Below are 14154 nucleotides of genomic sequence, written 5' to 3' on the forward strand. Positions count from 1 at the left end.
AAAATTCCAGCTGCTGCCTTGTATTTCTTTTCGAAGAAGAAAGTGCCAGAAACGTAAGTGAAACTTCTATTTTGTGTAAAGCAGACACAAATGTGGCACAAAGCAATGGCTAACTGCCCAATCTCTTTGGTTTCAACTTTTAAATCTCCCCACAGTCTGTTTGCCTTCATATGCAATACTAAGCATAAAACCTATCTTTGCAACAAAAACTGACCTTAGGGGACCCCAGTCTGGAAACAATGAGTCACGGCTTGACTGCTTAGAATGTTTTGATTGTAACATTGTATGATTATTCCTAAACTATAAAATTCACCATTTATCCACCTTAAGAGTAGTAGCCCTGATTTTTGTACATGATAGTTAAATGTGAAAAATAGAAGGTATTTATGGTGTCTCAAAACCTGCGAGGCCAAATTAGTTTCTTACAGGGGGTTTCACAGCTTTTCCTGAAGCTACTGAGTATCACATGCACCTGGGGGGACATTTTTTCCCTAAATATTTCAATATTTACACACATCTGAGTAGTTTCCCTGTGATAACTGGATGGAATAAAAGTGGGTTTTTTTCTACTTTAAAATATTAGGGTTTTTCATAAAAATCTTTACTAGATTGGAAAAAATGCAAGCTGTGAGACTGCAGAATTATGCAACCTGTTTTACAGATCATAGTGTTTGCACCCTCTCCTTTAATTACTGCAGACACACTCACAATCTGACTTTCTATTTTAATGTTTTATTAGTCATCTTAATCAGTGGTTCTTCAGATGTGTCTCACCAATGTCACCTTATCTGTTCCTTCTACCTATTTCCCCCACCACTTCGTCTCAGACCCATTACCCAATACTGCCATCTTGCACTAGGCTCATCCCAGTACAGAGCTCTTGGCTTGTGGTACAAGGACCTGTCTTACTCGTGGTGAATGAGTGCTTTAGATGGTAATTTTTTTTTCCAAAATCTGTATTTCTTCCATCCAGTACTATGCTTGCTATTAGTACTGTGCAAGTAGCAACTAAATTATCTTCTGACATCCTACAGCATAAAGTGCATCCTCAGTAAAGGAAAAAAATCAGCAAACTCGGTGGTGGTTTATTTCAAAATTTATTTCAAGTGCTTTGAATAACAGTACTAGTAGTACTAGAGATCTCTCTTCATCCAATTATTTGATTTCAGAGGTTTTTTAAGATATGCATTAGACTGACAGTTCATTATTTCACAGACATATTTCCTAGACCTTCCTGCCATCCCTCTGATAATGTCTGCTTTCTCTGTCCTCCCAAATTTAAGATTTTAAAAAAAAATTTTGTTGTTTCTTATTTTCCTCTAACACTTGTATTTCTTCTCGGCCCATCTGTTGACTTATTCTGCTAGATCCTTCCCTGTTAGGAAGTACCTACCACTGTCCCTTCCTCCCTTTCAGCAGTTCCTGTTGTGCATTGCTTTGTCCATTTTCATGTTGTTAGATTTCCCTCACCTCTCATTTTCTTCTCCAGAATTCATCTTCAAAGCTGTCTCTTTTCCTTTAAACTTGTGCTGTGCTATAGACCTTTCTCTCTTTGGGGATGTTGTTATCTCCCAAACTATCTACTAAACTGTGCAGACTCCTGTCCTGACGTTATTGCTGCTGACACATCTCCTAACACTGCATGCTACCCCTGACAGGTAGAGTTGTCTATGGACACAGAAGCAAAATGTTGAAGCAGGAGCATTTAGTGGTTGTGCTACTGTTAATTGAGTGCATAGCTTCACCTACTTTCTCTGCATCCTCTTCTGTAAAGTGGGAATAATAGCATTTCCTTATCTTACTTCACAGGGGCTTTAAGACTTAATTCATTCACATATATACAACCTGCTAAGGTATGGAAAGGCACCTCAGAAGTGCAAGATAAGTTGTATTGTAAGAGCTGCTTGATTTTTTTTTTTTTTTGTAATTTCAATTAATATTTTTGCCAAAAAAAAAGTCTAGTGTTTTTTCTCAAAACATGTTTGATGGTGTTTTAATTAACAAATTATTATTTTTTCTTACGCTACTTCTCCTGTGCTCTAAACACTCCCTTTTACATTTTTCTTTCATAAATGTCTGCTTAAGGGTTACTGCACTGCCACCCACTTCTCTTTTACACACAATCTGTATTCAAGGAATATTTTTTCCGTTCTTGTAATTATACATGCTAAAAAAAATAGTGAGTCTTTTTTGTCCATGAAAAGGTACCCTGTTGCAATATGATGCCAAAAACTTCAGTGCCCTATTAGGTATGTAATAAAACAGGGATGAATGAGGATCTTCCTACTATGGCACTAAGAATATATTACAGCCCTGACATGAAAAGAATCAGAGCTCTGAAATATAGGGTTAGATATTTACACAGCAAAGCTCATTCTGGTCTTGATTGTTTTCACTGGAGCTGCCAAAAAGGTAAGTTATGATGATGGAAATTTTTATGGTTCCAAGTTTTGTCTATTAGGAACTAAGGTTGTCAAATCATTTTGCCCATGGTACAGAACAAAAATTTTTATTTTCATCATTTTTAATCACAGTTGACTGAACATGTAAGTTAAAATGCATTTTACAGGCATTTTATCAAGGATTAATCTAGCTAATAAATGGCAATTTGACTGAAATTGTGAAATTGTGAAAACAATGAAATCTGGGAGTTTCAATTTGAGAAGATAAGCTCATCCAGGCAGTTTGTCTCTCCTTCTCCAACTACCTACTGCCTAGCATGATTTGGTATACAAAAAGCACAGCTGGAAACGTAGTAGTAAATTAAGGCAAGTTATTCCTTAACTGTTTAATCAGTAATCAAAAGTGACTAGTCAAAATGCAGCCAATGTTATCATACTGAAGTTTGGATCTTTAAAATAAGGTTTTAGAATAAGAAGTGACTTGTGTTTGCATAAGTCTGTGAAATGTACAATGTGACAGCACCACACAGAGGCATGAGCTTTTACTCCTGATTTTTTTTAAGGGGATTTGATGAACTAGAGGAATTTATCTGTGCACATGAATGATACTTTCCTACAATTCATTTTCATTTCAAAGGCTTGTGTCCACTTTTAGCCTTCCAGGGTCATGTTTTCTTAAAATCATTAGGCAATAGAGGCACTCTAGGAGTGCCTGTTTGGCCATTCTTTCACAGGGAAGCTTTCACACACTTGAGTCCATATTTACTGCCTTTTGACAAATTCTTTTCCTAGCTATTTTTTAATAATTTCTATTAGTGTCTCCTTTCTCCTTACTGGTATAGAACCACACATGCAGGCATTGGCGGATGGTCCTTCAGAGGCACATTAGGCATTAGTTGTGGGTGCTGGCTCCCAGGACATTTTAAAATGGAGTGCAGGTCCATCTATGCCACAATGGAAATAGCACAGGAATGTGCACAAGAGCTGGAGGAGAAGTTTCAGAGTCCAACAGAACTAATTTTTTTCACCAGAAAACCAGGTAGCAGGCAGTAGGGGTAGGCTGGTGACCCCTTAGACAATTGCTGGCTAAGAAGTTGTCACTAACAGTGGTGAGAATTTGAGAGTTACATTTGTCCCTCTTTTTCTTCACTGGAAAGATTGATAATGCCTTAACCTCTCCTTTCAACCCAGAAAGAATGTCCTGCTTACCCTTCGCTCTCTCCTTCTTCTCCTTCCTTAGCGAGAATTTAATCTCTGATCTGCAGGCTTTAAACTCTTCAGTGCCTGAGTAGGAGTTACTGGAGGTCATCATATATGTTTATTTCCTAATGGACAAAAGCAGCCTGCCACATGGCTTGACAGCAGTGTACTTCATTACCACAATGGCATTCAGATATGCAAGCTACTTCCCAGCTCCCAGCTGGGGATATGTGAAACTTTTGTAGAGAAACCCCAAATCAGAGGAAGCTTATAAGTTTCTCACATTCCTGTTCGTGCTCCAGAGATTATGTTTTTTAGTCCAGAAGGAAAGGCTGCCAGTTACTCCACTCCTTCAGTGGCATCTGTCCTTATTGACCAAATAGAAGCAAAGCTTCATTTTAGCTTCCATTTTATTGCAGCTGCCTTCTCATGCTTCATTTTACTTTAAAAAGAGAGAATCAAACACTTTCCACCCGGCTAAGCTATGTTTCTTTGCTATTGCTTCCAAAGCAATCAATGTCCCTGGATCCTTTCAGCTTGTTTCTTTCCTATTCTTGATCTGTGCCATCAGCTGCAATGTTAATGTACCACAGCCATTATCAGTCCTGTCAGTCATAATGAACACAGAACATTAAATTTTCCAAAGCATATCAATAATGTATTTTGCCACACAGGCAACAGAGTGAGCAGCTGAGGTGCTCTGAGAAAATATTTTAGAACGATAGAAAATCATGGGAAAACAGGACCAACAGAGGCCATTTTCCATCCTGCCACAGGACAGACTCAATTGTATCACTTCTGGGTTTGCACGTAAAGACCTCTAGCAACATGAATTTGATGGCATCCTCAGGCAATCTTGGTACCCTAGGTAGAAAGAAAGTTTACTGTTAGAATTTTTTTTTCTAACTGCTGATATGTCTGTTTACAATTTAAGTTCATTCTTATTCACCATGGACAAGAACAGATCATTCCCTTCCTCCTTGCAGAAAGCTTTTTATGTACTTGAAGGCAGTTGTCATGCCTCCTTACAGGCTGCTTTCTTTAGGCTAAACAAGCTCAGTGCTTTCAGCCTTTCTTCATGGTTAAGGTTTTCTTACAATTATGATGATTCCCAGTTGTTGTCGCCAGGACTTTCTCCAATTAGACCATACCCTTCTGGAGGTCTGGTGTGGAGGAATGGATAACATATTCCAGGGGAGGCTCTCCAAGTGGATCTGAAGGACTGCCAGAGGTCATTGCTGGCTGTGCCTCTGTTCCTATATCCCAAAGTGATAAACAGAATGACAATAGAATGACATTTATTGAACAGTTTTCAGCTTGTGAGCTGGAATGGAGACAGATACTATTCTTGTAGAATGAGAGAAAAAGGTACAGTTTTATGAGAAAAAAAACCTAGGAAGCAGCAGCCATAAGTGTTGTTTTGGAGTTGTTTTATTAGTCTAACGCTGCTATCCAAATCCATTCCTTCTTCCGTAGAATTTTTTTTTTTTTTTCCTGAAAGATGAAACTCAGTGCTATAGTCAGAAGTCTTCAGGTTTTCTGAAACGTACATCTCTCAACCACCACACATAGGAAAGGTTGCAAAGAAACAAGAGGTGACATGCTGAAAGAGGAGAGCAAATCTCTTGGTCTATAACCTTCAAGATCACCAAGATGAAAGATGTAAAGGACTGATTTAAAAAAAAAAATAAATTGTTTCCTAAAGTGACTCAAAAGGTACAAAGTGCAGACCTAGGAAGCTCAGACAGCATATTAACAGCCTAATCAAGCATCCAAGTGACTTGTAGATGATTCTAAATGCAGCTTTTGGAAAGTCTGTCCTCCTTGCATCATGCCTCCCATTTCTTCTGTGGGATGTGCAAAATATAGCCTACTTCTGCAAACCTAAATTTAGTTTAAAAGGTTTATAAATGCTTTGGAAATTGAGTTATAGTTTCTGTTTAGAACAGAATCTTTAGAACATCTATAAAGAATTCTTTTAAGGGATTGTTTTAATTAGTAGCTTAATTCTAGTTGAATCTTTGACCCGCTAGGATTTTGTCATTGTTGTTATGGACCTGATGATATACACTCTTCTAGTACTGTGTTTCCTACAAATTTGTGTACAGTCTAAAAGAAATATTTGATTTTTCATTGAAAAGTACATTGAAAAGTACAAAAGTCTGCACTATTGCATCCAAAAAACCAAAATCTAGATACTTTCATTTTCCATTAAAAAGCATGATGTTACTCAGCTATCTCTTTATATTCTGGCAGGTATTTTGTGGAGCATACAACTTTCTCCCATCTCTGTGAAGTTGTAGTGGATAAACCTATGACAAGGCAGTAGTTTTTGCTACTTAAGAATGCAGATGAGCTTAGCAAAGCTATGACCCATGTGACCTCATCCCAAGATGATTAATCCTCTCCTTTCCTACTGTGGTATTTCTGGTTATGTTAGAAAACCCAGTTCTCTCTGAGCTGCCTTACCCACATGTTTGAGTCTTTTTTTTTTTTTTTCCTAAACCATCCTATGCTTGGCATTTTTAACCCTAATTATTCCCTGCTTGGTACAGTCTTCTGAACTTGGCATTTATGGGTTTTCTTCATGAATGAGATTTATAAACATTTCATATTGATTCATTATTCTGGACCGTAATTTTTGTGAGTGGTGAGTCACCTTACTGTAAGTCACCCTTACTGTACAGTGGTAACACATACATAACTTTCTTCCCATCATGAGACCTTATGATGGGCATATTGCTCTTTACTGTAGCAATAAGCTATCATTTTCTATCAGGGCAATGTTTCACTTATGTCAAGTAACAGCAAGCACTGCAAGAATGAGCTTAACTCAAGCCACTGCAATACGTTTAGTTAAACTGCCCGATCAAGCAGTTTAAAATTAAGGTGTAAACTGATGACCAGATGGAAACACTCACCCCACTGACTAATACTGCACTTTTATACTTTCTTCAGCAGTATCTATATTGGTGACAGAGCACTGGAGTGGGCATAACATTGCTTTGCTCTTATAAAGAAAGCTTCATATTTCTAATTAACTAAAGAGCTAATGTGTTGTGTTTTCTTCTAGGGATGTATTCACAACATGTAATGTGAATATGTCATCTCAGTTCCCAAGCACAGACTTCTTCAGGCAGTTACCACCTCATCCAATTGATGGATTATAGCACTTGTGTAAACATGTGAATAAATTTTCACTTATATATTCTTTGAGGTCTTTTAAGTCACTTGAAAATATTTCAGAAAATTTTAAGGATAATTACTGGTATCCCCTAGAAAGAATTGTTTGCTACATTCACAAGGTGTAACCATACGTATGTTTGTATAAATACATTCATATATATACATCTATGTGCATATATGTGTAACTTATATGTAAGATAATATATTCAAGGTGACTTCCAAAGCCTTGCTTTGGCAAAAAGGTTCCTAAGAACAGGAGAGAACTTAAGAAAGCTTATTCTCCACTTCACCTAAATCTGGGGTACATAAATTCAACCAGTGCCTATATTTTGGGCCATAAAATTCCCATAGTCCCTAAGATCAGGTGCCCAACTACATACATGATCTTTCATGATTCAGACCTAAAGTAGAGGGACACCTGAAATCTGCTGGACAACCTGAGCAAGACTCAATTTCCATGCTTGAGAAAACCTCACATACATAGACAGGACCAATTTCAGCACTAAACACAGCAACCACAGATGCTGCTGAAGAACTCAGCCAGCACTCTTTGTGGTGCCCACAGTTTGGCAGAGTATCCTGCTGGTTAGTTATCCTCCTTGCGGAGGAAGCTGGAGATCTGTGTTCAGCGTCCTTCCGGCCCTCAGGACAAACCTAAGTACTCAGCGTGTTCTTGCCCAAATAAACAATATATATGTCTTGCACAAATTACTTAAGTTTAATGGGGGAGTGGGGGATGAAAGAGAATCAGACCCATCCCTATCCTTATAATTTCCTATTGGCACATTAAAGGTGATTCCCACTGAGAATTGTGTGACTTGTGTTGCCCTTTGGGAGTATCTCCACTGACTGTAAGCAGAATCGATGTGCTTAATGCAGTATCATGCTGTTAGGCCATACAGTTGGTTTGTGATATCTAAATGAGACACCAAAATTAAGGGATGCAAATCTGGTCCTTTGGGCACTAGAAGCGTTTAGAAGCAGAGCCAAGTTCCTTGAAAACTTCTTATCCGAGTTGGCTTCTGGCCTCAGGTTTTGTGAGCCACGGTGTGATTTTAGAGTAAAAATCAATTCTGTGTACATTTTGTAGATTTTATTCAGGAAGATTAGTATGCAAATATACACTTAGGAGGCATATAAATAACCTAATATATTATAGCTTCACTAAACTAACTAAAAGCATCAGAATATCATGATTTATTACGGTTAAGATTAAGATCAAATGAACACATCAACAGGTTCAAGTATTCAGCTCTCCACATTGCTGTGTCAGGTAATCAACCTGAATTATGAGGCTGGCATTAGAAGGAATTACTTTCTGGCAGTCTTGTGAAAGATTTTAAGGAGACATGTCTGTTTTAGTCTAAAACCCAAACTTAGGTTCTTGCAGTGATTTAACTCATAAGGTGATATATTTCTGTAGCCTACCTGTGCCTTCCTCCTAAGCATCCATTCTGGTTTTAGTTCTTTGCAAAAGAAATCATGCGGTGTGTCTCCCCTGTGGCTCTCGCTGACGAACAACAACTTCCCTTCCCAACATCTCCATTGGCTGTGTCTCCATGACTGCTCTTGTCCCCTCAGTCCTGCCTGCCACAGTAACACAGAGCCTGTCTATCAGTTCCTAGGGAGACACTGCTTAAACCGTCTGTAGGAGAAACTTTGGAATAGAAACACTTTTTAATACAAGAAAATCCATCTCAGTCATTGAGATTGAGTATTAGCTTTAGGGAACTTTTTATTTTAGAATACTGTACAAACACAGCTTTCTATATACACAAAGGCATGTATATGCTCTTATTCATAAAAGCATTAGTGAAAAAAAAAAAACAACTCAATGCATCTCCTCAAAAACAAAAATTAAAAAAGAAAGTGTGCTTCTGCTTCATTCTTCAGTAAATTTAACTAATGCAGCTGTTACTTTTTATATGGCATTGGAACAGTTTTGATGATTTCAAGCATTGTGAAATATTAGCAACCAGCCATCTATACAGAAAAAAAATTCAGATGTAGGCAGAAAGTTCCATCCCCAAATATCCTTTGCTTTTGCAGAATTAATGGGGTTAACTGCACAAGTCATAAGTGCTTCCAAAAAAAGGAATATGTGAAGGCCTCTGTCAGGAAAGCATATCTTTAAACTTCTAGCTGAGGTAATGGACATGAGACCCATAATTAGTACAATTTGTCCTAGTCATCTATTATAAATTGCTTAAGACATTGTGTTCATTCATGAAACCTTTGCATTCCAATAACTTCAGTGATTCTTTAAATATTTCTGACTTTGTAGCAAAAGGTATAGGGAACTTCTATAGCTTTAAAACTAATTCTGATGATTTTGACCTAAAAGGCAAGTTCTTTCTTAATTAATTGGAAAAAAGTGTTCTTATAACAATTAAATAACAAGTGTTCTTGAAGTTGGAGCCTAAGACCATGTTAATTACTGAATTTCTAATGTGATAGTAACAAAATACAGAAAGAACATGATCTCATCACATGCAAACACATTATAGCAATGCAACTTTTTAGCTAACATCGTTTTCTTTAATGTATAGCATTGTACCTGTATTTTATGAATACCTAATAGCTCTATGCATATCCAAAAGCATATGTATTTTTAGAAGCAACAAATGAAATATTATTTTAACCTACAGGACTTACACAGAACATTGGTTTAATTTCATTCATTTCAGTACAGCTCAGTCAGAAATATATTTAGCTATCTATATTTTTTGACTCAAGTCTTTTCAACCTGAAACTGTTTGGTTCTTTGACAACCTGTGTGATATCATGGGTGTTTTTGATGTTTGCTTGTCTTTTCAAGGAAACTGGAGGAAACCGCTAATGCTTCATTTGCCAACCCATTGTACGATGACCTTAGTTCATCTGGGAAAGTAAAGGTAAATAGCAATAGCTGTTTCTATACATTCAGAAAAATGTGAGGCTGTAGTCCTCAAATATGTTTTCCTTTAAAACAAACAGTGTAATCCCTCACTGAATGCTATTTAATAAAAGAAGTAAGAATTAAAAATTGCTGCATCATTCAGATCAGTTCCAGTGCATTTTCAAAACACAGGCAGATTTGAAATCAACTCAGTTTTGAGAACATCTTGATGTTTATAACTAATACTGACTGTGGGCAGCTGAATCTGAGAAAAAGAGGTTTGGATGAAATATTTAGCCAGACATATAGAAGAAAAAGCTCACTGGGACTTGTCTACTTTTGCTTCTGGGAAAAAAAATATAAAGCAAACACCCAACAAAAAAAAAGCACCACTAACAACAAAAACACAAAATGCATGATTCAGCACTCAAGTTGCCTTTGCACACTCACTTAGCTTTAATAAAATAGTTTATAACACTTCCCGATACCTTAAATGTTCATTACTATTCCCATCACTGTAAAATTCACCTTGACACTAAACAAACACTTAGTCACACATTTCCCTAGTACTATTTGCTGATCATAATTAAGAGACTGCTAGAGTAACAAGGAAGTTTGTGAATAAAATATGTATCTAAAAGTGAACATATTGCAACAAAAGATTTCAAGGCAAGATTTAATTATCAAATTACAGTGGTAGCTAAAATTTGTCGTTTAGGTTTAACAAGAGAAATATGATTGACTTAAAATGCAGCGCTCTCTGCTATTTGGTTTATCATTGAAAATAATACAGACAAAGCACCTTGGAGGTAAAAGAAGCAAAAAAAAAAAAATGTTTAAAACATCCTTCCTTCCCTCATTTTGATACTACCCTTATTAGCATTGAAAGAACTAGGCTTGGTTTGAAATAGAAAATATAACTTCCTTGTCCATTCCACAGTCAGTAATATAAGATTCCACTGCAGCTTTGAAAAGGATTAACTATGACATACCATTTACTTTCTATAAAAGGTTCCTTACACATGATTTTAGAGACATTAGATCAAATTAATTCACTCACAGGTTGGGGTTTGTGAGAGCTCCAAGTTGGAAACATTCCCATCACAATCATGTCCAATTTATCAGGACATTTTTATTTTAGTTAAAATAGATTCCTGACAGGCTTCATTTAATAGCAAGTTGAAAAACAGAAGCACAGTGTCAGGAGAGACATTTTCATAGAAGACAGCCCGAGGCACTATGGTTGAAGTCCAGTGCTGTACCAGATTTTCCTCTATTTTCTTTAAGATTGGGAAAATACGTGTTTTCACTAATTTCCTTTAAAAGGGAAAACAAGAGTTATGAGTTTTCTCTGAGTCTGATGAGCCTTAAATCTGAATGGTGTATCACCAGTCAAAAGATATAGTAAAACAGGAGCAACAGCTCTTATCTCCAGCTGAATATCCACAAGTTACGCACTTGCAGCGTCTATAAGTGTCGTAAAGAAAGAACAATTCTCCCCAGACCTTTCTGAACACCAAAACCATGTGGGCCTAGTGTTGCCACACACTTGCCTATAATATTGCCTCATAGTTGTGGATCCATAGAGTGTGTTACTCAGACAGCCACATGGAAGGATATTTTCGGAATATTATTTGCAGCTCACTAAAAATATTCTGAAGCAGTTTTTCTCTTTTTATAGTCTCCTGGATATGTCACCTCACCCGCTGTTCAAATCAGTGTTTCTCCATGGCACGAGGTATGTAATAACACATTTCTCTTCTAAAGTAGGAGATGTGTTGGGCTATTAAATAACATTCATTTGCAGAGGAAAGAGAAAAATGTCACTTAAAGTCAATGTTACATTGCTACTCATAATGTTAGCACCTCTGGAAATCCGAGAAAGATGACCAGGGTTGGATTGGCTGACAAGGACCTCATAATAGCAATTTCATTAATGTTGCTTACAGTTGCTACTTGTTATGCCATACAGTAGTTCAACACTTTCCAGAAAGGCAGATGCTGAAGAAAATGTTTAGAACTACAGAAGTCCTTACCTGAAGAGTTCATATTATCTCTTTTCTCATGCATTCCTCATTCAAGAAAATTAAAACCAGTCATTTAAATTACAATAAAATGTACCAAAATTAGTGACCCACTGCAATTACACTATTGTACACAGATTCTCCCAAAATACTGCTATATACGTGTTAGAGCAAGAGCTCTGGAGACAAGTAAAGCAAAGGTGGGAACGGATGCAGAAGAAAGTTAAATGACTTGATCAGGTGTATGTGGCAGATGATGGTTTTGGTGGAGCTATACTAATTTTTATCAGCTGAAAAATCTGGTCTAAAATGTTTAGAGATTTTATAGTTTTCTTTGAACTTAACATCATATGTTACTTCTGTAACATATAACAGCCATTCATATGTCCATTCTAACAAATTAATGGAATTACTTGGCTTTTAAATTTCATTCTATGTTTTTTCTTTTAGTATCCATTTAATGAAGATGTGAATGCTACTTCTTTTCCAAATCCTCTCTATGGTGAAACATCAGAAGACATGGAGAAATTATGCAGTTCCTTCAAAATAGACATAAAACAGGATCAATATTGCTTGTAACACTTTGCCTGAAGATTTGTTCTAAAATCTGAAAGTATGTCATGATACTGTAGCGTTTGCAATATGAATGAATAACTTCTCACAGAATAACACTATTAAAATAATTATGTTCAGAAAGTAACTTTATATTAAAAATGGAATCCATACATAAGTAAAACATATATATATGTAGTCTTCTGTCATTTCTGTTGGTGCAGAAAGAGATTGGTAACTATTACGATGAATTAATTTTACATTTGTACAGTCCAAATTCCAGTATGTTAATAAAATGTTTAATCAAATCCATATTCTTGAGGTTTGGGAATCATAATTTTATGTCTATTATTTGAGAAACGATGACTTAAATATTTCTGTAATTTTGCATTAGAAAGGGATTTTAAATGGTTATTTTAGTGTTCCAAGGGGCAGAAGCAAAAGAAATGTCTTCGTATAATTAGAAACATATCAAGCTACATCAAAGATGGTCATGAATCATGGATTTGCATATCAGCTCAGCATGTGATTCATCAATGTGACATACCGGTATGTACACTTATTTTTAAAAAATATGTTTATTATTAACCTTGATAGCCATATCTGACCAAATTCCCTTCTGGTCAGCTCTACAGTGCTTACCACAGTGCTACTGATATATTTAGCTTAGTGGTTGACAGAGGGTGGAAACTAGCATGTTCAGGAAACCATATTTCTGCTGAATAGGTTGGCCTCCCACACAGCTGAAACTTGTCATTCCATGACTATATGAGAAAGAGGGGGAATTCTGGATTGCCTCCTGCTTTTGAGTGTCATCTTCTGTAATACCAGGCATAGCTTGTTATAGTGTTTACACTTCAAATAACCTGACACTATGTCGTCTTCCATAATGCCCACTTGAATTACATGGTGGTCATTTTTAGCTTGAAGGCTTAGGTGTTCCTGGTATGCTTGTGTTTTCCTCCCTGTATTTCTACAGCCTACTTAATTTTAAACCCATTGGCAAGTTTCATAGATACTAAACTACTTCAAATTTCATAAAAACAGACATCTGGATAGTAGACACTATCTCTGTCAATACCTTCATTCAGAGAAAGCTGAAATGCTTGACATTTATTAGACTTTCGAGACTCCAGTCAGAAAAGCACGTTGATACCTGGCTTCATTCCATCACGCACAGAACTGCTTGTTTTTGGGTTTTGTTTTGGTTTGTTTAGTTTTTCTTTCTCTTTTTCTTAATAGCATAACAGTAGTCCATAGCTCTCTACTTGGGGCCATGGAACTACTTTTTGACTTAGGTTTTCTTATCTGACTGGCATATTGTTTCACGGGTAGCAGAAGTAACAAGGCATGATTCCCATACATGTTTGTCCATTACTCTCTCCATACCTTTCTGGCAATATACTTAGAAGTGCCACTCTGCTGCATTGTAAAACATCCTATTTCCCTTTCCCCTCTCTTCTGTAATCCCCTGTAGTATCATCAGTTATCATAGAATCATAGAATAGTTTGGGCTGGAAGGGACCTCTAAAGGTCATCTAGTCCAACCCCCCTGCAATAAGCAGGGACATCTTCAACTGGATCAGGTTGCTCAGAGCCCCGTCCAACCTGACCTTGAATGTTTCCGGGGATGGGGCATCCACCACCTCTCTGGGCAACCTGTGCCAGTGTTTCACCACCCTCAGCATAACAAATGTCTAAATCTACCCCCCTTTAGTTTAAAGCCACTCCCCCTTGTCCTCTCGCAACAGGCCCTGCTAAAAAGTTTGTCCCCATCTTTTTTATAAGCCCCCTTTAAGTACTGATAGGCTGCAATAAGGTCTCCCCAAAGCCTTCTCTTCTCCAGGCTGAACAACCCCAACGCTCTCAGCCTTTCTTCATAGGAGAGGTGTTCCATCCCCCTGATCATTTT

The 14154-nt window shown here is 37.0% G+C and overlaps 1 protein-coding gene across 1 annotated transcript in view; it reads left to right on the forward strand.

Moving 5' to 3' along the window:
• The window catches only part of MALRD1 (MAM and LDL receptor class A domain containing 1), a 296434-nt gene extending 284165 nt beyond the window's left edge, over positions 1-12269 (forward strand). The window contains exons 37-40 of the mRNA XM_009330606.1: positions 11-53; positions 9607-9682; positions 11348-11404; positions 12141-12269. Of these exons, the coding sequence (XP_009328881.1) occupies positions 11-53; positions 9607-9682; positions 11348-11404; positions 12141-12269 (305 nt within the window). The remainder of the gene's footprint in view (positions 1-10; positions 54-9606; positions 9683-11347; positions 11405-12140) is intronic.
• Positions 12270-14154: the final 1885 nt, after the last annotated feature.

This window comes from Pygoscelis adeliae, unplaced genomic scaffold, assembly GCF_000699105.1.
Source record: "Pygoscelis adeliae isolate BGI_AS28 unplaced genomic scaffold, ASM69910v1 Scaffold27, whole genome shotgun sequence".
In the NCBI taxonomy this organism is placed as follows: Eukaryota; Metazoa; Chordata; class Aves; order Sphenisciformes; family Spheniscidae; genus Pygoscelis; species Pygoscelis adeliae.